Consider the following 25163-nt stretch of genomic DNA (forward strand, 5'->3'; position numbering starts at 1 on the left):
GCGTGCTGTGAAACGCTTGCGTGAAAAGCTTTCCCGGGAGGGATAAGCATCTATTTCCCCTGAAGTGGGTCTCCTGTAGAAATGCAATTTTAGTTCCATACCTTCTCAGCAGCAGTGCGATGTGATGCCTTTTGGATGGGGAGTTCAGCCCTTTAACGTTAAACGTGGACCATCTCAGAGAGTCACTCATCCTGATATAAGGTCAGCTACTCCTTAACTCTGAAAAACGTGAGGAGAGAAAAATGTATTATTCGAATGAAAATAATAGGCCACCTCTTCTCCTGTATCCGGGTTTACCTGACTAGGAGTGCGAGACCAGTGGGTGGGAAGGGAGAGGTAGGGAGGGAGGAAACCCCGAGATGGGCAAGGGAGGGGGGGACAGACTGCACAGAGACAAAAGGAAAGAAGATGGACTATTAGCGCGTAGAGAAGGGAGAGCGGGACCGCTCTCTCCTAAGGATAAAACTGTGTGACCTCCCGGAGACTGGGTCGCCTACACGTGAGGAGATAAAGTATAAAGAAGGGGAGGAAGGGGGAAAACAGGGGGGGGGGGTGAGGCGGATTGGTAGATCCTTATAATGATAAGGGCCAATCAATTAAGGACAGCCTGGACTGCCAGGGGTCCTACAGGGTCCCCTCCAGAAGGACATTCATAGGAAGAGGTTAGGATATTGAGTCCCAGCAGAGGCTGGGTCCTGGAGGAGCAAGATCAAAGTAGAAACATTGACATTATAACATGTTAAAACATAACTCGGAGACCGCAATCTAAGAGAGCAGCTGTTTTACACCATTCCGGTGTGAAAGAGGACAGTGAGAAGTCCAGTACACAAATAGACCTCTTGTGTCCTAATTCTTTTCTTGAGAACGTAATACCAGGCCTTATGAGAAACAGCCTGAAGAGGAATAAGAATAACCAGCGTCATACGGAGATCTGAAGTGTCGCCGTTGTTGGGGGTCTCCTTTGCTTCCTTTCTTTTCCCTCTGGGCGATTTTGTATTAGAGGTTTGTTGCCAAACGTCAGGCGGCGGGAGTTTAGGCAGATTAGGGAAACCCGGAAGCGGGAGCCAACACGGTAGATCCAGAGGGGGTATCTCCAGCAGGGGCCAGGCTTTGTGTAGATCCTCTGGGGTTCTAATTGTGAGCCTGCGACCCCCTACTGAGACCCCCAGTCCAAAAGGAAACAGCCAGGAATAGCGCAAGTTCTTGGCCCTCAGGGCCTCCAGAAGCGGCCGCAAGAGTCTCCTTTTATATAGTATAGAGGGCGCCAGGTCTTGGTAAAACTGCAGGGCATGGCCTCTAAACTTCCACCCGTTGTGCACTCTCACAGCATTAAGGATGGCGAGGGTGTCTTGATATGAGAACATTTTACAGATAATGTCCCTGGGTGGGTCGTTTGTAGTGGGAGGGGGTCTGAGGGCTCTGTGGATGCGCTCAATGCCCATATGCAGAGCCTTCTCTGGTCCCAGCAAAAGTTCAAAAATTTCAGCTCCTACCTTAAGGAGGGATTCTGCATCAAACGATTCGGGGAGCTCCTTTATACGAACGTTACAGCACCTATTTCTGTTCTCCAAGTCCTCTTGGGATATTAGGGCGCGATTTAGGTGCTCGTGTTGTTCCTTCATCACTTGCGCTAATGCAATGGCATGAGCTGTAATGGAGGAGGAGGACACCTCCAGGTCTTCCACCCTGCGCCCCAGGTGTTTAACGTCCTCCTTAATCTCTGCCAGGTCTGAGATCAGGGGCTGCAGGGCATCAGCTAAAAGCTGTTTCATGAAGCCCTTTGAAATGATTTCATTGTCCTCCTCTTCATCCGATGAAGACCCCCCTCCCCTCTCCTTACTTTGAGCTGAAGCTGTAACCTCGTGGGTCGGCGCCATCTTTGCTGGGGGGCGCGGGGACCGGGAGTCCCGTTCTTTTAGAAAGCGCTGCATCCCGACTTGGTTTTTCAGCGCCCGGGGGGTGCTCAGCTGCTCTCCGCTCCTCTCCTTCGCTGATTTCGGCATGTCCGCTGTAAATAGCTTAAAATAAAACCCTGCAGGGACACCTCGCAGACGGAGCGCTGGTCTTAAGCAGCCATTACGCTCGGAGGTCAGGCTCCGCCCCCCAACCAGTATATCTTTGATGTGGCTCAATACACCTTCATGGAATGCCACCAGCAGCAGAGCTTAATGTTTTCAGGTTAATTTAAATGCCAGGGTATGAAATTAGACAGTATATTACTCAAGTATTGCTGCAGGTAAAAAATAGCTAAAGCAGCAGAAGCCATACAAGTTCTTTGATGACTCTGAAAAATAATAGAAAGGCGGGCAGGAAAGGCATCATCAGATTCCCATAAGGGAGAAGCCCAAGAGAGAGGCTCTGATGGAAGCAAGGATAATACATAAGCTACTTTAGTTTCAATGGTTTTTATTGAAAATGTTCATACAAATATTGCTAAGGTTCCACATTCCTAATTCCCCGCACAGGGGGCTCATTATTACTGACTTGAAGTACTGCAATTTTTATTATAACATTGTTCTCATCAAAATGAACTACCTGGAAGTGGTAACAAAGGGTATATAATATGGGGTCATCGAGAATCCATATTAAAACTTTGTATACTGAATATCAGGGAATGGCTTCTGGTAGGGTGGTTAGGTAGAAGATAAGTTATAATGTAGCCCTGGGACCTCTAGATGCCAGGAAGTAAGAAAATTGGGTAGCGTGTCCATTCTGATAGGGTGGATCTTTTTGTACATCATAATTGTAGATATTCTATTGGTTACCACAGGGAAGAAGGACTCAAGCTTTTTCATTTGGAAGTGATAGGAATTCTTGCGGCCATACAGATAACCTGAATAAGTTGATGGGCTCTAAATTTAAGCTTCGGTGGTCAATCTCCTGGGAGGAAGACCTTGGGAGATTTTGGATTTGGACCCACAAACAAGCGATTTATCAACCTATAGACTTGTGATCACAGTTCTACAACCTACAGGCAGGACCACCAGGTGTGGATCATGTTCCTAACTTGGGAAGAACAGGGGTAGAAGTAGGGATTGGTCAAAATTGAACACCTGATTGATCCGTAGGTATTCATGTGTGGGTGGTTTGAATGTGGTCAAAAATTGGTGTTTGGTGATAAATCTTGACTTATAGTTAGAGATGAGCGAACGTACTCGTCCGAGCTTGATACTCGTTCAAGTATTAGCGTGTTCGGGATGCTCGTTACTCGTAACGAGTACCACGCGGTGTTCCGGTTACTTTCACTTTCATCTCTGAGACGTTAGCGCGCTTTTCTGGCCAATTGAAAGACAGGGAAGGCATTACAACTTCCCCCTGCGACGTTCAAGCCCTATACCACCCCCCTGCAGTGAGTGGCTGGGGAGATCAGGTGTCACCCGAGTATAAAAATCGGCCCCTCCCGTGGCTCGCCACAGATGCGTTGTGAGATAGCTGAGGGACAGTGCTATTGGTGCCGGAGCTGCTATAGGGAGAGTGTTAGGAGTTAGTGTAGGCTTCAAGAACCCCAACGGTCCTTCTTAGGGCCACAACTAACCGTGTGCAGTAGTGTGGAGGCTGCTTTTAGCAGTGTTGCACATTTTTTTTTTTTGGTATATCGGCCGTGCAGAGAATTGCGCCCTGCAGTAATAGTCCAGGGACAGAAGTGTGGAGGCAGGGAGAGCGTTAGGAGTTATTGTAGGCTTCAAGAACCCCAACGGTCCTTCTTAGGGCCACATCTAACCGTGTGCAGTAGTGTGGAGGCTGCTTTTAGCAGTGTTGCACATTTTTTTTTTTTGGTATATCGGCATTGCGCCCTGCAGTAATACTCCAGGGAGAGAATTGTGTAGGCAGGGCCAGAAGACATATATTATAGATTGAATATACGCAGTGGTCCTTTTGAAAAAAAATATTGGAAAAAAATCTATTTGGCCTGCCTGTCACTGTGCTCAGTGTTCTGGGTCTGTGTCTGCTGGGGGTAGTAGTTCTCCAAATAAATACGCAGCCAGCTAAGTGTTACAGCAGGATTGCGCAAAATTATTTCCTGGGGTTCCGTAAACGAAGTCAGCCTCCAACCACAGGCCAATAAGCGGCACATTTAATTACAGCGTTCTGTTTCTGCACTACTGCTAATACACCATGCTGAGGGGTAGGGGTAGGCCTATAGGACGTGGACGCGGGCGAGGATGCGGAGGCCCAAGTCAGGGTGTGGGCACAGGCCGAGCCAGTGCGGTGGCCAGGGGTAGAGGCAGGGCCAGACCGAATAATCCACCAACTGGTTCCCAAAGCGCCCCCTCGCGCCATGCCACCCTGCAGAGGTCAAGGTGCTCTACGGTGTGGCAGTTTTTCACAGAGACGCCTGACGACCGACGAACAGTGGTGTGAAACCTTTGTTGCGCCAAGATCAGCTGGGGAGGCACCACCACCAGCATGCGCAGGCATATGGTGGCCAAGCACCCCACAAGGTGGGACGATGCCCGTTCACCGCCTCCGGTTTGCACCACTGCCTCTCCCCCTGTGCCCCAACCTGCCACTGAGATCCAACCCCCCTCTGAGGACACAGGCAGTACCGTCTCCTGGCCTGCACCCACACCCTAACCTCCGCTGTCCTCGGCCCCATCCAGCAATGTCTCTCAGCGTAGCGTCCAGACGTCGCTAGCGCCACAGTTTGAGCGCAAGCGCAAGTACGACGCCACGCGCCCGCACGCTCAAGCGTTAAACGTGCACATTGCAAAATTGATCAGCCTAGAGATGCTTCCGTATAGGGTTGTGGAAACGGAGGCTTTCAAAAGCATGATGGCGGCGGTGGCCACGCGCTACTCGGTTCCCAGTCGCCACTACTTTTCCCGATGTGCCGTCCCAGGCCTGCACGACCACGTCTCCCGCAACATTGTACGCGCCCTCACCAACGCGGTTACTGCCAAGGTCCGCTTAACAACAGACACGTGGACAAGCACAGGCGGGCAGGGCCACTATATCTCCCTGACGGCACATTGGGTGAATTTAGTGGAGGCTGGGACAGAGTCAGAGCCTGGGACTGCTCACGTCCTACCCACCCCCCGAATTGCGTGCCCCATCTCAGTGGTGGTATCTGCGGGGGTGTATGCTTCCTCCACTAAACCACCCTCCTCCTCTTCCTACACAACCTCTGTCTCGCAATCAAGATGTGTCAGCAGCAGCACGTCGCCAGCAGTCGGTGTCACGCGGCGTGGCAGCACAGCGGTGGGCAAGCGTCAGCAGGCCGTGCTGAAACTACTCAGCTTAGGAGAGAAGAGCCACACGGCCCACGAACTGCTGCAGGGTCTGACAGAGCAGACCGACCACTGGCTTGCGCCGCTGAGCCTCCAACCAGGCATGGTCGTGTGTGACAACGGCCGTAACCTGGTGGCGGCTCTGCAGCTCGGCAGCCTCACGCACGTGCCATGCCTGGCCCATGTCTTTAATTTGGTGGTTCAGCGCTTTCTGAAAAGCTACCCCCACTTGTCATACCTGCTCGGAAAGGTGCGCCAGCTCTGCGCACACTTCCGCAAATCCCACACGCACGCTGCCACCCTGCGGACCCTGCAACATCGGTTTAATCTGCCAGTGCACCAACTGCTGTGCGACGTGCCCACACAGTGGAACTCTACGCTCCACATGTTGGCCAGACTCTATGAGCAGTGTAGAGCTATAGTGGAATACCAACTCCAACTTGCGCGGCGCAGTGGGAGTCAGCCTCCTCAATTATTTACAGAAGAGTGGGCCTGGTTGGCAGCCATCTGCCAGGTCCTTGGAAAATTTGAGGAGTCTACCCAGATGGTGAGCGGGGATGCTGCAATCATTAGCGTCACCATTCCTCTGCTATGCCTCTTGAGAAGTTCCCTGCAAAGCATAAAGGCAGACGCTTTGGAATCAGAAACGGAGGCGGGGGAAGACAGTATGTCGCTGGATAGTCAGAGCAACCTCATGTCTTTATCTCAGCGCGTTGAGGAGGAGGGGGAGGAGCATGAGGAGGAGGGGGAAGAGACAGCTTGGCCCACTGCTGAGGGTACAGATGCAGCTTGCCTGTCATCCTTTCAGCGTGTATGGCCAGAGGAGGAGGAGGAGGATCCTGAAAGTGATCTTCCGAGTGAGGACAGCCATGTGTTGCGTACAGGTACCCTGGCACACATGGCTGACTTCATGTTAGGATGCCTTTCTCGTGACCCTCGCGTTACACGCATTCTGGTCACTACGGATTACTGGGTGTACACACTGCTCGATCCACGGTATAAGGAGAGGCTTTCCACTCTCATTCCCGAAGAGGAAAGGGGTTCGAGAATGATGCTATACCACAGGGCGCTGGTGGATAAACTGATGGTAAACTTCCCATCCGACAGCGCTAGTGGCCGAAGGCGCATTTCCGCGGCCCAGGTAGCAGGGGAGGCGCAGAGATCAGGCAGCATGTACAGCGCAGCCAGGGGAACACTCTCTAAGGCCTTTGACAGCTTTATGGCTCCCCAGCAAGACTGTGTCACCGGTCCCCAGTCAAGGCTGAGTTGGCGGGAGCACTGTAAAAGGATGGTGAGGGAGTACGTAGCCGATTGCAGCATCGTCCTCGGTGACGCCTCTGCCCCCTACAACTACTGGGTGTTGAAGCTGGACACGTGGCCTGAACTCGCGCTGTATGCCCTGGAGGTGCTTGCTTGTCCTGCGGCTAGCGTCTTGTCAGAGAGTGTGTTTAGTGTGGCTGGGGGAATCATCACGGATAAGCGTACCCACCTGTCAACTGACAGTGCCGACAGGCTTACACTCATCAAGATGAACAAAGCCTGGATTTCACCAGACTTCTCTTCTCCACCAGCGGACAGCAGCGATACCTAAGCAATACGTAGGCTGCACCCGCGGATGGAAGCATCGTTCTCTATCACCATCCAAAACGGGGACCTTTTTGCTTCATCAATCTGTGTATAATATTCCTCCTCCTGCTCCTCCTCCTGAAACCTCACGTAATCACGCCGAACGTGCAATTTTTCTTAGGCCCACAAGTCTCAGTCATATAATTTTTGTAAACAATTTTTATACGTTTCAATGCTCATTAAAGCGTTGAAACTTTCACCTCAACCAATTTTTATTTTAACTGGGCTGCCTCCAGGCCTAGTTACCAATTAAGCCACATTAACCAAAGCCATTAATGGGTTTCACCTGCCCTCTCGGTTGGGCATGGGCAATTTTTCTCAGGTACATTAGTACTGTTGGTACACCAATTTTTGTGGGCCCTCGCCTACAGTGTAATCCAATAAATTTTTGGCCCACCTGCATTACAGCTGACATAACATCAGCTGTGATGGGCAATGCAATGGGATATATTTATGTACCGCCGGTGAGTTCCAGGGAGCCACGCATGCTGTGGGTCCACAGGGAGTTGTAAATGCATCTGTTTCCACTTCTAAAGAACCCCAGTCTGACTGGGGCATGCAGTGTGGGCCGAAACCCACCTGCATTAAACATGACATTACTACCTCAGCTGTGTTGGGCAATGCAATGGGATATATTTATGTACCGCCGGATGCTGTGGGTCCACAGGGAGTTGTAAATGCATCTGTGTCCACTTCTAAAGAACCCCAGTCTGACTGGGGCATGCAGTGTGGGCCGAAGCCCACCTGCATTAAACATGACATTACTACCTCAGCTGTGTTGGGCAATGCAATGGGATATATTTATGTACCGCCGGTGGCTTCCTGGCACCCACCCATGCTGTGGGTCCACAGGGAGTTGTAAATGCATCTGTGTCCACTTCTAAAGAACCCCAGTCTGACTGGGGCATGCAGTGTGGGCCAAAACCCACCTGCATTAAACATGACATTACTACCTCAGCTGTGTTGGGCAATGCAATGGGATATATTTATGTACCACCGGTGGCTTCCTGGCACCCACCCATGCTGTGGGTCCACAGGGAGTTGTAAATGCATCTGTTTCCACTTCGAAAGAACCCCAGTCTGACTGGGGCATGCAGTGTGGGCCGAAGCCCACCTGCATTAAACATGACAATACTACCTCAGCTGTGATGGGCAATGCAATGGGATATTTTTATGTACCGCCGGTGGGTTCCAGGGAGCCACCCATGCTGTGGGTGCACACGGAATTCCCATTGCGGAGTTGTACCTGCCTGTGACTATATATAAAAAAACGCGGTCTGACTGGGGCATGCAGACACCTTGACAGAATGAATAGTGTGTGGCACATAGGTTCCCCATTGCTATGCCCACGTGTGCAGCTCCAGATGGAGGTGGCACAGGATTGGATTTCTCATTGCTTCTGTACAGCATTGTGGGCTATCGCCCCGCCCCTTTTAAAGAGGGTCGCTGCCTAGCCGTGCCAAGCCTCTGCAGTGTGTGCCTGCTTTTCCTGTGGCAGACGCACTTATAAATAGACATGAGGGTGGCGTGGCATGAGGGCAGCTGAAGGCTGGGCAGGGACAGTTTGGTGTGCGCTGTGGACACTGGGTCGTGGGGGGGGGGGCATTTGGCAGCATGTAACCCAGGAGAAGTGGCAGCGGAGTGTCATGCAGGCAGTGATTGTGCTTTGTTGGAGGTAGTGTGGTGCTTAGCTAAGGTATGCATTGCTAATGAGGGCTTTTCAGATGTAAAAGTTGTTGGGGGGGGGCCCACTCTTGCTGCTATTGTGGCTTAATAGTGGGACCTGGGAACTTGAGATGCAGCCCAACATGTAGCCCCTCGCCTGCTCTATCCGTTTCTGTGTCGTTCCCATCACTTTCTTGAATTGCCCCGATTTTCACAAATGAAAACCTTAGCGAGCATCGGCGATATACAAAAGCGCTCGGGTCGCCCATTGACTTCAATGGGGTTCGTTACTCGAAACGAACCCTCGAGCATCGCGAAAAATTCGTCTCGAGTAACGAGCACCCGAGCATTTTGGTGCTCGCTCATCTGTACTTATAGTAGAAGGGGAGTAATGTAATTATATGATTGCTTTTAAACCATGTGAAACAGGATAGGTCCAGACTTGGTGAGAAGTGTGAGTTGGGGATTATGGGTAGCATCAGCGAGGGCTTAGAGGACAGTTTATGTTTAAATCGAGAACTTCTCTACAACAAAATAGAGTAAAAGGAAAGGGGGCTCATCTGAAGCAATCCAGAAGGAAGTGGATTCGTGGACCAGGTTAAGGATAGAATCAGGTTATATACGTCTTTTCTCAATGTCCATCCAGCGTGCACTATTTGTGCTACCCAGGCATATAGTCTATTGGGCCAGTTGCGTGGATTTGAAGTATTTGACTAAATTGGGCACAGACAGGCCTCCTATTCGTCAATGGTAGTACATTAAAGTGTGTTTAATCCTAGAACATTTATTGGCCCAGATGAACTTAAGTAAAGTACATTGAAAGTTGGCAGAGTGGGCAGAGGGATGGGTATTGGCAAACATCTAAAGAGAAAGAGCATGCTTGGCAAAGTGACCATTTTAATTGCATTAATCCTACCCACGCATAACAAATAAGGCAAATCCCATTTCAACTGGTTTGTTGTATGTTTCTTAAGTAGGAAGGGATAATTCTCTTTATACAGGGAATGTATTAGAGTAGTCACATTGACACCCAAGTATGTAATATAATGTTTTTGTTGAAATTGAAAATTGAGATCAATCAGTTTGTTAAAATGTTCTGGGGTGTTGATATAGGATACTTTTGATATACTATGTTTACTTGTAGGCCTGCAAGACTTCCCCAAATGTCTAAAATGGACATTGAGTAGATGGCCTTCACTAGTGGCTTAATAGCTAAATCAAATAAGGCCGGGGACAGGGGGCACCCCTGTCTGGTTCCCCTATTGATTGGTTCCCCCTAGTGGAGAGTAATTTAAGGAGCATAGGTGTAGTGTAGATCGCGAAGAGTGTAAAAAGGAAGGGACCCTGGATTCCAATGACTTTTTAAACCCAAAATAAATATTCCCACAATAGTGTATCAAAAGCTTTTTTCAAGGTCCAGCGCTAACAAGGTCATCTGGGTAGTTATACTACAGACATGGTCCACAATGTTTAACACTTTACAGATGTTGTCTGGGGCTTGTATTACAGGTATAAACCCTACATGCTCCCTATGGACTGTCATGGAATATAAAGTGTTAAGTTTCAGAATGCAATAAGTGTATGTTTCTTACCTTGTATTGGACTACTGACCCTTAAATAGAAGACTAAAACCTATGCTTTGTAGTGCCAGGAACTAGGATTTTAAGATAAGAAGTCAACAGACAAATTAAATAAGGCTAAGCTATGTTAACAGAGAAGACACACAATTATTGCAGAACTATTGTCTAATGCAACAGCAATATCCTGACTTAGGTAATTCTGTGTCTGAGACGGGCCTTAAAGGGGTTGTCCCGCGGCAGCAAGTGGGTCTATACACTTCTGTATGGCCATAATAATGCACTTTGTAATGTACATTGTGCATTAATTATGAGCCATACAGAAGTTATAAAAAGTTTTTCACTTACCTGCTCCGCTGCTGGCGTCCTCGTCTCCATGGAGCCCGCCTAATTTTCGCCGTCTAAAATGGTCGAATGGCCAAATTAGACGCACTTGCGCAGTCCGGGTCTTCTGCTTTCTTCAATGGGGCTCCGTGTAGCTCCGCCCCGTCACGTGCCGATTCCAGCCAATCAGGAGGCTGGAATTGGCAATGGACCGCACAGAAGAGCTGCGGTCCACGGAGGAAGAGGATCCCGGCGGCCATCTTCAGCCGGTAAGTATAGAAGTCACCGGAGCGCGGGGATTAAGGTAAGCGCTGAGCGGTTTTTTTTTAAGTCCCTGCATCGGGGTTGTCCTGCACCGAACGGGGGGGGGGTTGAAAAAAAAAAAAAAAACGTTTCGGCGCGGGACAACCCCTTTAAGAGCTTTGAGAATATAATGTCAATATAGATGTCATTAAGTCTTGTGATCAATAAGTATTTTCACCTTTGTAACAGTAAGCTACGTAACAGTAATCTTTGTACCAAGCAACATTTGGATACGCCCATTCTTTCTGTACAAGAGTTGGCAATGTTCATAATAAAGTAGAATTCATTGGAATAGTGTCTTGACATAACATGGACTGATTTCATGCTATTGATAGATAATGGTAGCAAAATCTTCTCATCACGGGCTTCCATATCTACCAATTTGGCACCTGGCAACGAGGTCATCAGATCGGTACCGGTGTGGTCCGATAACAGGACCATGGCTGGGAGAAGGCTATTCAGTCATGGAGCTAGAATGGCCCTAAACATCTTGTAATCCTGGTTCAGCAATGCATAAGGTCTGTAACTTTTTGGGGACAGGTAAATTTTATTTTCTTTAGGGATTACTGTGAGCTGGGAGTCCAGAAATTTATTTAGTGGAGTCTCTACCTTCATAAAGTCTTGGAATAGTTTTATCAATGGTTGGACTAAGATATATTTGAATTTTTTGTAATAAAGAACTGTGAAACCGTCAGGTCCAGGGGCATTGCATAGCTTAAGGTTTTTAATGGTGTTCAATATTTCTTCTTTAGATATATTTGCATTTAGAGACTATCTCTGAGCATTTGATAGGGAGGGGAGTTTCACTGCTCCTAGAAATGTGCTTTCTGGTGAGATGCACTACCCTCTTGGACCTTATGTAGTGTGTTGTAGTATTCAAGTAAGGTGTTGTAAATCCGGTCAGGGTTAGACGTCGAAATACCCTGAGGAGTGTTAATTTTGAGGACATTGCTAGTTTTAGCCCTTTTTCGAGACTGGATGCTGGTAGATGATCTGATTTGTTAGCGAATTTGTAGTAAGTCACCCCAATTCAAGTTATTCCATCTGCCTCGGTCTGAGACTTTGCCTCCCCATAGAGAGTGGGACTGTGGTATTGATCTGATACCTGAGAGTCCCATCCCTAAGGGAGCCATTTTCAATTTGTCGGGGCGTGAGCACAAAGCCCTTAATTCCTATATCTCGGAGTCTCTGGCCAAACGACATATCCGGCCGTCCAGGTCCCCTGCCGGGGAAGGTTTCTTCTGTGTTAAAAAGGATGGGACATTGAGTCCTTGTGTGGATTATCGGGCTTTGAATAAAATCACAGTGAAGAGCCAGTGCTCCCCCCCGGACTTTTTGAATCAGGTAGTAGGAGCCCACTGGTTTTCCAAACTGGACTTAGGGGGGGCTTACAATTTATTTCACATTCATGAGGGAGATGAATGGAAGACCACGTTCAACACCCTGTTACGACATTTTGAATGTCTGGTCATGCCCTTCGGACTCTGTAACGCCCCCGCTGTGTTCCAGGGTTTTATGAACGCAGTCTTCCATGACTTCCTGGTCATATATCTTGATGACATTCTGGTGTATTCTCCAGACTGAGATTCACATGTGTGGCACCTGAGGTTGCTTCTGACCCATTTGCGCAAGTATTAACTGTTTGTCAAGTTGGAGAAATGTACATTTGGTACTAAACAAGTATCTTTCCCGGGTTATGTGGTCTCACCCACAGAGATTTGGATGGAGTCTGATAAAGTAGCAACAATCTCCCAATGAGTCTCCAGCAGTTTTTGTGTCTCGCAAACTTTTACTGTAAATTCATTAAGAATTACTCGGTTATCACTCACCCCCTGACCAATCTGACTAAGAAGGGGGCCGACTTGGTAAAATGGTTGCCTGCAGCCCTAGAGGCTTTTAGTCATCTGAAAAGAGCCCTTACTACTGGGAAGTGAGAGAATTAGATTCCGTACGTAAAATTTGGACGCTAATTCTTTTGCGCTTAGAATTGTATAATTGAGTTGGGACCTATTAACTTTTCCTATTTATGACATAATCAATGCCCGTGCCAAATTACATCGGGAAGTGAGAGAATTAGATTCCATAAGTTAAATTTGGATGCTAATTCTTTTGCGCTTAGAATTGAATAATCGAGTTGGGACCTATTAACTTTTCCTATTTATGACATAATCAATGCTCGTGCCAAATTTCAAGCTTCTATGACATTGGGAAGTGAGAGATTTAGATTCCGTACGTAAAATTTGGACGCTAATTCTTTGGCGCTTAGAATTGAATAATCGAGTTGGGACCCATTAACTTTTCCTATTTATGACATAATCAATGCTCGTGCCAAATTTCAGGTTTCCATGACATTGGGAAGTGAGAGAATTAGATTCCGTACATAAAGTTTGGACGGTAATTCTTCTGCGCTTAGAATTGAATAATCGAGTTGGGACCTATTAAGTTTTCCTATTATGACATAATCAAAGCTCGTGCCAAATTTCAAGTTTCTATGACATTGGGAAGTGAGAAAATTAGATGCCGTACGTAAAATTTGGACGCTAATTCTTTAGCGCTTAGAATTGAATAATCGAGTTGGAACCCTTTAACTTTTCCTATTTATGACATAATCAATGCTCGTGCCAAATTACATCGGGAAGTGAGAGAATTAGATTCCGTACGTAAAATTTGGACGCTAATTCTTTTGCGCTTAGAATTGAATAATCGAGTTGGGACCCTTTAACTTTTCCTATTTATGACATAATCAATGCTCGTGCCAAATTACATCGGGAAGTGAGAGAATTAGATTCCGTACGTAAAATTTGGATGCTAATTCTTTGGCGCTTAGAATTGAATAATCGAGTTGGGACCTATTAACTTTTCCTATTTATGACATAATCAATGCTCGTGCCAAATTTCAAGCTTCTATGACATTGGGAAGTGAGAGATTTAGATTCCGTACGTAAAATTTGGACGCTAATTCTTTGGCGCTTAGAATTGAATAATCGAGTTGGGACCCATTAACTTTTCCTATTTATGACATAATCAATGCTCGTGCCAAATTTCAGGTTTCCATGACATTGGGAAGTGAGAGAATTAGATTCCGTACGTTAAATTTGGACGCTAATTCTTTTGCGCTTAGAATTGAATAATCGAGTTGGGACCCTTTAACTTTTCCTATTTATGACATAATCAATGCTCGTGCCAAATTACATCGGGAAGTGAGAGAATTAGATTCCGTACGTAAAATTTGGATGCTAATTCTTTGGCGCTTAGAATTGAATAATTGAGTTGGGACCCATTAACTTTTCCTATATATGACATAATCAATGCTCGTGCTAAATTTCAAGCTTCTATGACATTGGGAAGTAAGAGAATTAGATTCCGTATGTAAAGGTTGGATGCTAATTCTTTTGTGCTTAGAATTGAACAATCAAGTTGGGACCCATTAACTTTTCCTGTTTATGACATAATCAATGCCCGTGCCAAATTTCACGTTTCTATGACATTGGAAAGTGAGAGAATTAGTGGCAATGATGGAAATCGAATAGAGATGAGCGAACGTACTCGGTAAGGCCGATTTCGCAATCGAGCACCGCAATTTTCGAGTACTTCACTACTCGGGTGAAAAGTACTCGGGGCGATGTGGGTGAGAGCGGGGGGTTGCAGAGGGGAGTGGAGAGGGAGAGAGGGCTCCCCCCCGCTCCGCCACGCCTCCCCCCGCCCCCCGGCGACCCCGAGTACTTTTCACCCAAGTAGTGAAGTACTCGAAAATCGCGCTGCTCGATTGCGAAATCGGCCTTACCGAGTACGTTCGCTCATCTCTAAAATCGAACGATCTACGGGGGGGGGGGGGGGGGGTGTAACTGTCGACGACGCTCGCATGCCATTTGTCATAGCATAAATGTACTATGCCTATAATCTTCTCAGGAGTGTACTCAACAACTTCCCAAAGTTTCATGGCGATCGGATGAATGGTGTAGTAGCGCATAAAGGACAAACAGACAGACACACAGACACTCATACATTAAATTTTATATATATAGATCTGGAAGAGGGAATTCATGGGAAACTGATCAGATTTGCAGATGACACAAAGCTGGGATGGATAGCTAACACTGGGGAAGAGAGAGAGAGTATTCAAAAAGTCCTATATCTGGCGGATAAAAATGAAGGAAATACATATAGATTGGGAGGAATTAGGCTAAGCAGCAGCACATGTGAAGAAAACTTGGGTATACTAATAGATTATAGGCTGAGCATGAGTCAACAATGTGATGCAGCAGCCAAAAAGGCAAACACAATTCTGGGATGTATTAGGTCTAGATCATGTGAAATGTATAGCCTCCGCTACTCTTTCTTAGTCAGACCTCATCTGGCCTACTGTGTCCAGTTCTGGGCACCCCATTTTAAAAAAAGGCAGAGACAAACTGGAGCAAGTTTAGAGAAGAGTTACCGAGATGGTGAGCGGTCTACAAATCATGTCCTATGAGGAACGTTTTAAGGATCTTGGAATGTTTAGCTTGCTAAAAAGAAGGCTGAGAGGAGACTTTTTAGCTATCTACAAATATCTGAAGGACTGTCACAGTGCAGAGGGATCAGCCCTATTCTCATCTGTACAAGGAAAGACTAGAAGCAATGGGATGAAACTGAAAGGGAGGAGACACATCTATATATATAAAATTGAATGTATGCGTGTGTGTCTGTCTGTCTGTCTGTGTGTTTGTCCTTTATGCGCTACTACACCATTCATCCGATCGCCATGAGACTTTGGGAAGTTGTTGAGTACACTCCTGGGAAGATTATAGGCATAGTAAAACTATCCTACGAAAAATGGCGCGTGTGCGAGCGTCGTCGACAGTTGCGCCCCCCCCCCAAGTAGATCGTTTGATTTCCATCACTACCACTAATTCTCTCACTTCGCGATGTCATAGAAACTTGAAATTTGGCACGAGCATTGATTATGTCATAAATAAGAAAAGTTAATAGGTCCCAACTCAATTATTCAATTCTAAGCGCCAAAGAATTAGCGTCCAAATTTTACGTACGGAATCTAATTTTCTCGCTTCACAATGTCATAGAAACTTGAAATTTGGCACGGGCATTGATTATGTCATAAATAGGAAACGCTAAAGGGTCCCAACTTGATTATTCAATTCTATGCGCCAAAGAATTAGCGTCCAAATTTTACGTACGGAATGTAATTTTCTCACATAGAAACTTGAAATTTGGCACGGGCATTGAATATGTCATAAATAGGAAACGCTAATGGGTCCCAACTCGATTATTCAATTCTATGCGCCAAAGAATTAGCGTCCAAATTTTACGTACGGAATGTAATTTTCTCACATAGAAACGTGAAATTTGGCACGGGCATTAATTATGCCATAAATAGGAAAAGTTAATGGGTCCCAAGTCGATTATTCAATTCTATGTGCAAAAGAATTAGCGTCCAAATTTTACGTACGGAATGTAATTTTCTCACTTCCTGATATATATAAATGAATGTATGTCTGTCTGTCTGTCTGTCTGTCCTTTATGCGCTACTACACCATTCATCCGATCGCCATGAGACTTTGGGAAGTTGCTGAGTACACTCCTGGGAAGATTATAGGCATGGTACATCTATCCTACGATAGGTGGCGCGCGTGCGAGCATCGTCGACAGTTATGCCCCCCAGACAAAGATCGTTTGATTTCCATCTCAAGCACGAAAGCAAAAGGCATTACGAGCAACGGGATGAGTGTTCAACTACAAAATGATGCATCCGCCGAACGTTTCGCAAGACAATTGCTGGATATTGAGAATGCTGAGGTAAAATGAAAGCTGTGCTGTGATTGGTTGCTATTTCTTATACTGCTGAGGTAACATGAAAGCTGTGCTGTGATTGGTGGCTACTTCTTATACTACTGAGGTTGCATGAAAGCTGTGCTGCGATTCGTTGTTATATATTATACCACTAAGGTAACATGAAAGCTGCGCTGTGATTGGTTGCTATATATAATACCGCAGAGGTAACATGAAAGCTGCGCTGTGATTGGTTGCTATTTTTTATATTGCTGAGGCAGAATAAAAGTTGCACTGTGATTGGTTGTTATTTCTCTTACTGCTAAGGTAACATGAAAGCTGCGCTGTGATTGGTTGTTATATATTATACCACTGAGGTAACATGAAAGCTGCGCTGTGATTGGTTGTTATCTAGATATATAAAAACGAATGAATGTATGTCTGTCTGTCTTCGCAGCAACGCGCGATGGGTAAGCTAGTCTATATATATAAAATTGAATGTATGCGTGTCTGTCTGTGTGCCTGTCTGTCTGTGTGTTTGTCCTTTATGCGCTACTACACCATTCATCCGATCGCCATGAAACTTTGGGAAGTTGTTAAGTACACTCCTGGGAAGATTATAGGCATAGTACAACTATCCTACGATAAATGGCGCGCGTGCGAGCGTCATCGACAGTTACGCCCCCCCCCCCCACGTAGATCGTTCGATTTCCATCACTGCCACTAATTCTCTCACATCCCGATGTCGTAGAAACATGAAATTTGGCACGAGCATTGATAATGTCATAAATAGGAAAAGATAATGGGTCCCAACTCGATTATTCAATTCTATGCGCAAAAGAATTAGCGTCCAAATTTTACGTACGGAATCTAATTTTCTCGCTTCCCAATGTAATAGAAACGTGAAATTTGGCAGAAGCATTGATTATGTCATAAATAGGAAAAGCTAATGGGTCCCAACTCGATTATTCAATTCTAAGCGCCAAAGAATTAGCGTCGTCCAAATTTTACGTACGGAATCTAATTTTCTCGCTTCCCAATGTCATAGAAACTTAAAATTTGGCACGAGCATTGATTATGTCATAAATAGGAAAAGCTAATGGGTCCCAACTCGATTATTCAATTCTATGCGCAAAAGAATTAGCATCCAAATTTTACGTACGGAATCTAATTTTCTCGCTTCCCAATGTCATAGAAACTTGAAATTTGGTACGAGCATTGATTATGTCATAAATAGGAAAAGCTAATGGGTCCAAACTCGATTATTCAATTCTAAGCGCCAAAGAATTAGCGTCCAAATTTTACGTACGGAATGTAATTTTCTCGCTTCCCAATGTAATAGAAACGTGAAATTTGGCTCAAGCATTGATTATGTCATAAATAGGAAAAGCTAATGGGTCCCAACTTGATTATTCAATTCTAGGCGCCAAAGAATTAGCATCCAAATTTTACGTACGGAATGTAATATTCTCACTTTCCAGTGTCATAGAAACTTGAAATTTGGCACGGGCATTGAATATGTCACAAATAGGAAAAGCTAATGGGTCCCAACTCGATTATTCAATTCTATGCGCAAAAGAATTAGCGTCCAAATTTTACGTACGGAATCGAATTCTCTCGCTTCCCAATGTAATAGAAACTCGAAATTTGGCACGAGCATTGATTATGTCAGATATAGGAAAAGCTAATGGGTCCCAACTCGATTATTCAATTCTACGTGCAAAAGAATTGGTGTCCAAATTTTACGTACGGAATCTAATTTTCGCGCTTCCCAATGTCATAGAAACTTGAAATTTGGCACGAGCATTAATTATGTCATAAATAGGAAAAGTTAATGGGAAGTTGTTGAGTACACTCCTGGGAAGATTACTGGCATAGTACATCTATCCTACGATAGGTGGCGCGCGCGCGTGCGAGCGTCGTCGACAGTTATGCCCCCCAGACAAAGACCGTTTGATTTCCATCTCAAGCACAAAAGCAAAATGCATTACGAGCAACGGGATGAGTGTTCAACTACAAAATGATACATCTGCCGAACATATCACAAGACAATTCCTGGATATTGAGAATGCTGAGGTAAAATAAAAGCTGCGCTGTGATTGGTTGCTATATATTATACCTCTGAGGTAAAATTAATGCTGCGCTGTGATTCGTTGCTATTTTTTATATTGCTGAGGCAGAATAAAAGTTGCGCTGTGATTGGTTGTTATTTCTCTTACTGCTGACGTAACATGAAAGCTGCACTGTGATTGGTTGTTATATTTTATACTGGTAAGGTAACATGAAAGCTGCACTGTGATTGGTTGTTATATTTTATACTGCTGAGGTAACATATAAGCTGCGCTGTGATTGGGTGTTATATATTATAAAGCTGAGGTAACATGAAAGCTGCGCTGTCATTGGTTGTTATATATTATACCACTGAGGTGACCTAAAAAATCTGCGCTGTGATTTACTTGTTATCTAGATATATAAAAACGAATGTATGTCTGTCTGTCTTCGCCGCAACGCGCGACGGGTAAGCTAGTATTAGATAAAAACGTTCTAACAGTGAGGGTGATCAATGGGTGGAACAAGTGGCCACAGGAGGTGGTGAGTTCTCCTTCAATGGAAGTGTTCAAACAAAGGCTGGACAAATATCTCTCTGGGATGATTTAGTGAAACCTGCACTGAGCAGTAGGAAGTTCCTTCCAACTCTACCACTCTATGGTTCTATAAGGGAATTAAAGCCCCATACATTATGTGAAAGAAATGGACCATAAGGACAGGATATAGACAGCCAGCAGACACTCCTTAAAGCAGAGTTCATGATAGCAATCTGGAGAATTGTGTAATGTTGGACTGACTTGACGACCTAGTTAAAGAAAGGCAGAATAGTATCTTACAGTTTAGACTTGGTGAAATCTGAAACTGTAAAACAAGGAATTGGATCTTAAGATCCAACCAGGAATGACTGAAATTGTTCCCCAATAGCGGGTGTTCGACAGTCATCTATATGTGAAACAACATGAAAAGCGGGGCATTACGCTTAGTAACTGGGGAAGGGGTTAATATCCCCTGTCTCCAATAAATTATTTGCTCACGTGCCCAAGTCCGTTCCGGTCTGAGCTGCAGTGAAGTTCAGCCCAGTTGGTCATCTGGTTGAACCTGCCATAGCCCATGTTCATCTGGAGTGGAGTGGTGGATCTTTTGGTGTGGGTTCACTTGTCACTGGAATGCGAGCAGTCTCTGCAGCTTGATAAGCCTCTGCCAGGGTTCTTGCTGAATATTATCTGCTCTTCCCCTTGGCGCGGAAAGATGGCAGTCCCTGCAGCGTCTGGCCTCTTCTCCACTCTGACGGCGCAGCTCCAATGGATGTCGGGGTCCCATAGAGAGATTGCAGATTTTACTCTGGCAGTGTAGGCTGCCGCTGACTCTCTTCCCCGAGACCAAGAGTGTGCAGATGCCAGGACTGGCTATAGAGAAGCCTGCAGTCTCAGGAAGCAAGCAGGCCGCCAGTCATCACAGCCGCTCCGGTATGTGGTCTGCCATTCCGCTTGTTTCTTTTCTTCTCCGGTGGTCTGTAGAGCTGGCAGGGTGAGTTGCGGGATTCTCAGGTCCTTGAAATGAGGGTTTTTCCTACACTTTAACCCCTTAGTGACGGAGCTTTTCTGCTTTTTTCCATTTTAGTTTTTTCCTCCCCCCTTTTAAAAAATGTAACTCCTTTATTTATACATTGATGTCGCTATATGAGGGCTTGCTTTTTGCGGGACAAGTTGTATTTTTGAATGTTACTATTTAATTTACCATATAATGTACTGAAAAACTTAAAAAAATTCTAAGTGGAGAGAAATTGAAAAAAAAATGACATTCCGCCATCTTTCGGTGCGTCCTGTTTCTACGGTGCACAAACGACGTCGCTGTATGAGGGCTTTTCTTTTCGGGACGAGTTGTATTTTTCAATGGTACTATTTAATGCATCATATAATGTACTGAAAAACTTTCGGTGCTTCTTGTTTGTACAACATATAAACTGCAACAAAAATGACATGATAGCTTTATACTATTGGTCAATACGATTACTATGATACCAAATTTGTTTAGTTTTTTTTTTTTTTTTTGCTGTACTACTTGTATTTTTTTTAAAGATATTTAATTTTTTAAAATTATTTTCTGTCTATTTTCTACGCGCAATAACTTTTTTCCTTCTTTGGCGACATAGTCGTGTGAGGACTCATTTAGTGCGGTATGTCCTGATGTTGATCTTTTGATCGCTTCTTATTACATTTTTTCTTGGAGACGGGGTGACCAAAAAAAGCGCATTTCTGGCGTTCTTTATTTATTTTTTTTTCATTACTTTGATAGACTGGACTTTTATGAATGCAGCAATACCAAAAACATATTTTTGCTTTATTATTTAGAATATTTTATTAAAAATATGGCAAAAGGTTTTTTTTTTTACTTTTATTACTTTTTTTAAATTGTTTTTTTCTTTTTACACTTTCCTTCAGTCCCTAGTGGGGACCACAACCAGCGATGCTTTGATCGCTCCTGCAGTATGACGTAATGCTATAGCATTATGTCATACTGCTTTATGACAGGCAGTCTATCAAGCGACCCCACGGGAATGTCTTGATAGGCAGCCTCCTTAGGCAGCCCTGGGGCCTTTCAAAAGGCCCCGGGCTTCCATGACACCTGCATGGCTCCCCCAATCTCACCGCGGGGGGGGGGGGCGGCTGTACGGGACCACCGAACATTGTTCCGGGGATTTAAATCCCACTGTCAGAATTGAGGACGTAAAAACACTATTGGGCCGTCACTAAGGGGTTAATGGGAGTCAGTCCACCATGCATCTTTCTGCACAATGATACAAGGCCATATAAGCTACTTTAACTTGGTCCAAGTAGAACTGGTGAGGATAAAGTTCAAAATGTAGAGCACACTGATACACACATTTTTACAAAAAAATTATTTTGATGAGACAAGTCCTTCAGTATTACCTGTGGATATCCATAGAGCCCTGTTATCTCTGCTATGGACAGACTGGAGGAAGACGTCACGTGTCCAATAAAAGCCACCACTTTGCTCTTCTCCTCACAGCTGTAGTTGGGGACAGCTTCTTCTCTCCCTGACGATATACTCAATGCACTCTGTACAGCATAATGTTCTATACAAGAGTCATAGATCGTGTATCCTAGAGTGATATTAGGTAGGATGTCAGCTCTTCTGTTTATTTCTTCTATGGCAAAGATGAAGACCAGGACATGTCTTAGCAGATGAAGAACAGGCCTGGAATCAAATAATACCATATTTTACCAAAATCAGTCTTTAAAAAATATTTTTATTTTTGTACAATGGGCATCTTAAGAACTGCTAGTTTTGTGGGGTGTTTCCCATATGTAGGGGATAGCACCTGCCAAATGTGATACAAGGAAGGACAGTCAGAGATTGGCAAACGTATTATGAGCACTGTTGTAACGGTTTTGGGAGTGCTCTATTTCTGAATACTCTGGTACAGGTTTTGTATGTGTTTCTCTGTCTTCTGGCTCTAGTGGGAGTGGTACTGGGTGAACTAATGGCCAAGGTACGCGGTCAGCTTCTCTATTCTGAGGGCGGGTTACCTGCATATAGGCAGGTCCCTTCCTTGGGTTAGGTTATTTAGGAACAGTGTTGGGGTAGTCTGCATTCTTTACCACTGTTTGGTGTGCATTTACGTAAGGTCTGGAAACTACATATTAAACAGGCTATTCTTACTTGGTGGGATACCTTTGCTTATATCTTAACCTATAAACTATAACCCAACCAATAAAACAGTCCTGGAGCTACAATCACAGATTGATAAGGCTTTGGAAAGAAATTGCCTCACTAGAGATGAGAGAAATTATATACTTATCTAACAACCGGAAACACCATATTTTTATTTCCTGCCAAAAATTCATAAAAACAGTAAAACCACCAGGACGGCTGATCATAGCAGGGATGGGGTTGGCCACATGTGCATTGTCAGAATACATAGATCATCAAAGGATTGTCACCTCCTTACCAGCTTACACTAAAGATGCGGGGACTTTCTGGAAGCACTTAAAAGCGTTCAATGGCAACAAAATTACATCTTATGTACTTTAGGTGTAACAGCTGTATATACAAGTGATCAAAAAATCACAGACCTGCAGAACAAAGTGAGCTCATATGAGATAAAAGTCTCTAATTTGGAACAAACAGTCACCAGAGGTCAAGAAAATGAATTTGTGCTGAGAGAGAAACTGGAAGACCTGGAGAACCGAGACCACAGGGATTATCTGTGTTTAGTGGGCATCCCAGAACACTTTGTGGGAAATGACCTCACTGTCCTGCTGATGGAAGAACTTCCCAAGGCCCATTCCTCAGACATCCCTTCTAATAAAACTAGTATAGAGCAAGCACACAGAATAGGGCTCCCCAGATCATCTGATGCAAGTCAACGCTCCAGGCAAGTAATTGCAAAATACCTTAACTGGGCAGTAAAAGAAAAAATTCTCAGAGATTACCATCACCAACATATCTTGAGGATCGGAGACTTTAGGGTCTTAATATTCCAGGACTTTTCTGCCTCTGTCTCCCAAAAGCGTAAAGCCCAATCTTCAGGAATATATTATGAAATTGCCCTAGGAGTACTTCGGGTCATGCAAACATAATTTCCAAAGGCAAAAAATACCCATAGGTAATATCCCCTAAAATATAATCTAAATATTCTAAAAGACAAAGGCAACAGCAAATAATATTTTTTAAAAAGTGGCAAATAGGGGTAGCAAGTGAAATGTGACTAGTAGTCATCAATCAGTATCATGTTTGTAATTGTGCATATACACATCATAACATGGGCCTGGATGGCCAACATCCAAAAGCCTACGTAGAGATTAGTAAATCAGCACCACAAAAAGCCTATTAAAACCTAATCTATAGACCCCCGACATGTTTCACCTTGTGGCATCCTCAGGGGGAACACCAACCAGGGCCAAAGTGAGCCGAGTGCTGAACTCATAACTCTTAAATAGAAGAGGCGAAACATTCTTTCGAGTAGCCAATATAGACTATAGAGATAAGACAGCAGCAAATAATCATGTGAGAAAATCTTGACGAATGGTGCTATAGTTTACAATCCCAAATCGATGGCTCCATCAAGCTTAGAGTGTTATTCAATGTTGTCTTTGTTTTATTGAATAATAAAGTATTTAGATTATAGTTTAGGGGATATTACCTATGGGTATTTTTCGCCTTTGGCAAATAGAATTGTAAAGCCCAACCTGCCGCGATCTCCCAGAAAAGTCCATAAAGTTCCAGCTATTGTTTCCTATCAAACTAAAAGTGCCAGATAATGGCCGGCAACTATTCATTGATGATCCTCACTTAGCGCGCCAACATTTCCACTTCCAGGAGGATGTCAAACAGCAATAAATGACCATTCGGGAGATGTACACATTTCCGCATCAGGTACATATCTCACATTTTGATGTGATACTTATACCTCTGGACTGAAATTGTGAACTCTCTTTTCCCCTTTCCTCACTGTTTAAGTGATGAGGCTTAGCCCTCACAGCAGTCTAAAAGTTAACTTATTAATATGTTTCTCCATGTTTGTGTTTGATTATATATTGGCACTAATATGTTTCTCTCTCCTGCTACTCCATAGTTCTGGACTGGTGGGCCACGGATTCCCTATCATGCCCATATCAACCTACCATCACTTGCTGGGATGACGGGGGCTAAGATACACCACAACTGCACAATGCATAGCCCAAATGACTTATCATGATGACAAATGTAGGAGACACATCAGGACAAGAATACTCAACTTCCCATGACATTAAGATGGTGTTATGGAATGCTGCAGGCCTTAACATGACAATAAAATAAGAAGGTTCTGACTCACTTTAAAAACGCCTTCAACCTGATGTTATCTACCTGCAGAAGATGCACTAGACTCCCAACACGGGGGACCCCTGTTTGGACTCCTGTTACACTGCAAATCACACTCTTGAGGAGTGGCCATTCTCTTCTGTATAGGCCTGCTATATTCCATTGAAGAAGAACTGACAGACAAGGAGGGTAGATACCTACTACTAAAAGTTTGTATTTACAATGAGCATTACACCCTTCTTAACACATATGCCCAAAACTAATCCAATACAGACTTTCACAAAGCTCGCTTCCTTACTGCTCCAAAGGCAAGACTCCAACCTCTTTTTGGAGGAAACTTTAATAGCATAATTCACAATTCTCGATAGATCTTCACAAAATAATACACACACGCAGGCCTCTAGGGATCTCCTACATCTCCTGGAAACACTATCGCTTTGTGACCCCTGGCTTATGGTTAACACTACCTCAAAAGAATACACATTCTGCTCTTCAGCGCATCATAGCTTCTCAAGAATAGACTTTTTTCTCCTATCATTCCCGCTATTTGTAAAAGCTTGGATACTTCTATACTCCTTATTATAATCTCGGACCATGCTCAGATTCTCTTATCCTTCTGCAGTAGGGTACCACAAAGGAAAACAAAAATCTGGTTCTTCCCTTCATATTTAAAAACACACTGAATCAATTATCTTGATGATAATATCGATCACATAGATGACACCACTTTATTTTGGGCTGCATCTAAGTCAGTAATATAAGGACACATAATAAGCTACACTTCCCATAAACGCAAACA

At 44.7% G+C, this 25163-nt stretch overlaps 1 protein-coding gene across 1 annotated transcript in view; it reads right to left on the bottom strand.

The window, feature by feature from the left end:
- LOC136619031 (vomeronasal type-2 receptor 26-like) overlaps nucleotides 1–25163 on the bottom strand; it is a 178826-nt gene that overhangs the window by 107187 nt on the left and 46476 nt on the right. The window contains exon 3 of the mRNA XM_066594373.1: nucleotides 21469–21757. Within this exon, the coding sequence (XP_066450470.1) occupies nucleotides 21469–21757 (289 nt within the window). The remainder of the gene's footprint in view (nucleotides 1–21468; nucleotides 21758–25163) is intronic.

The sequence above is a fragment of the Eleutherodactylus coqui genome, chromosome 1 (genome assembly GCF_035609145.1).
Source record: "Eleutherodactylus coqui strain aEleCoq1 chromosome 1, aEleCoq1.hap1, whole genome shotgun sequence".
Taxonomy (NCBI): domain Eukaryota; kingdom Metazoa; phylum Chordata; class Amphibia; order Anura; family Eleutherodactylidae; genus Eleutherodactylus; species Eleutherodactylus coqui.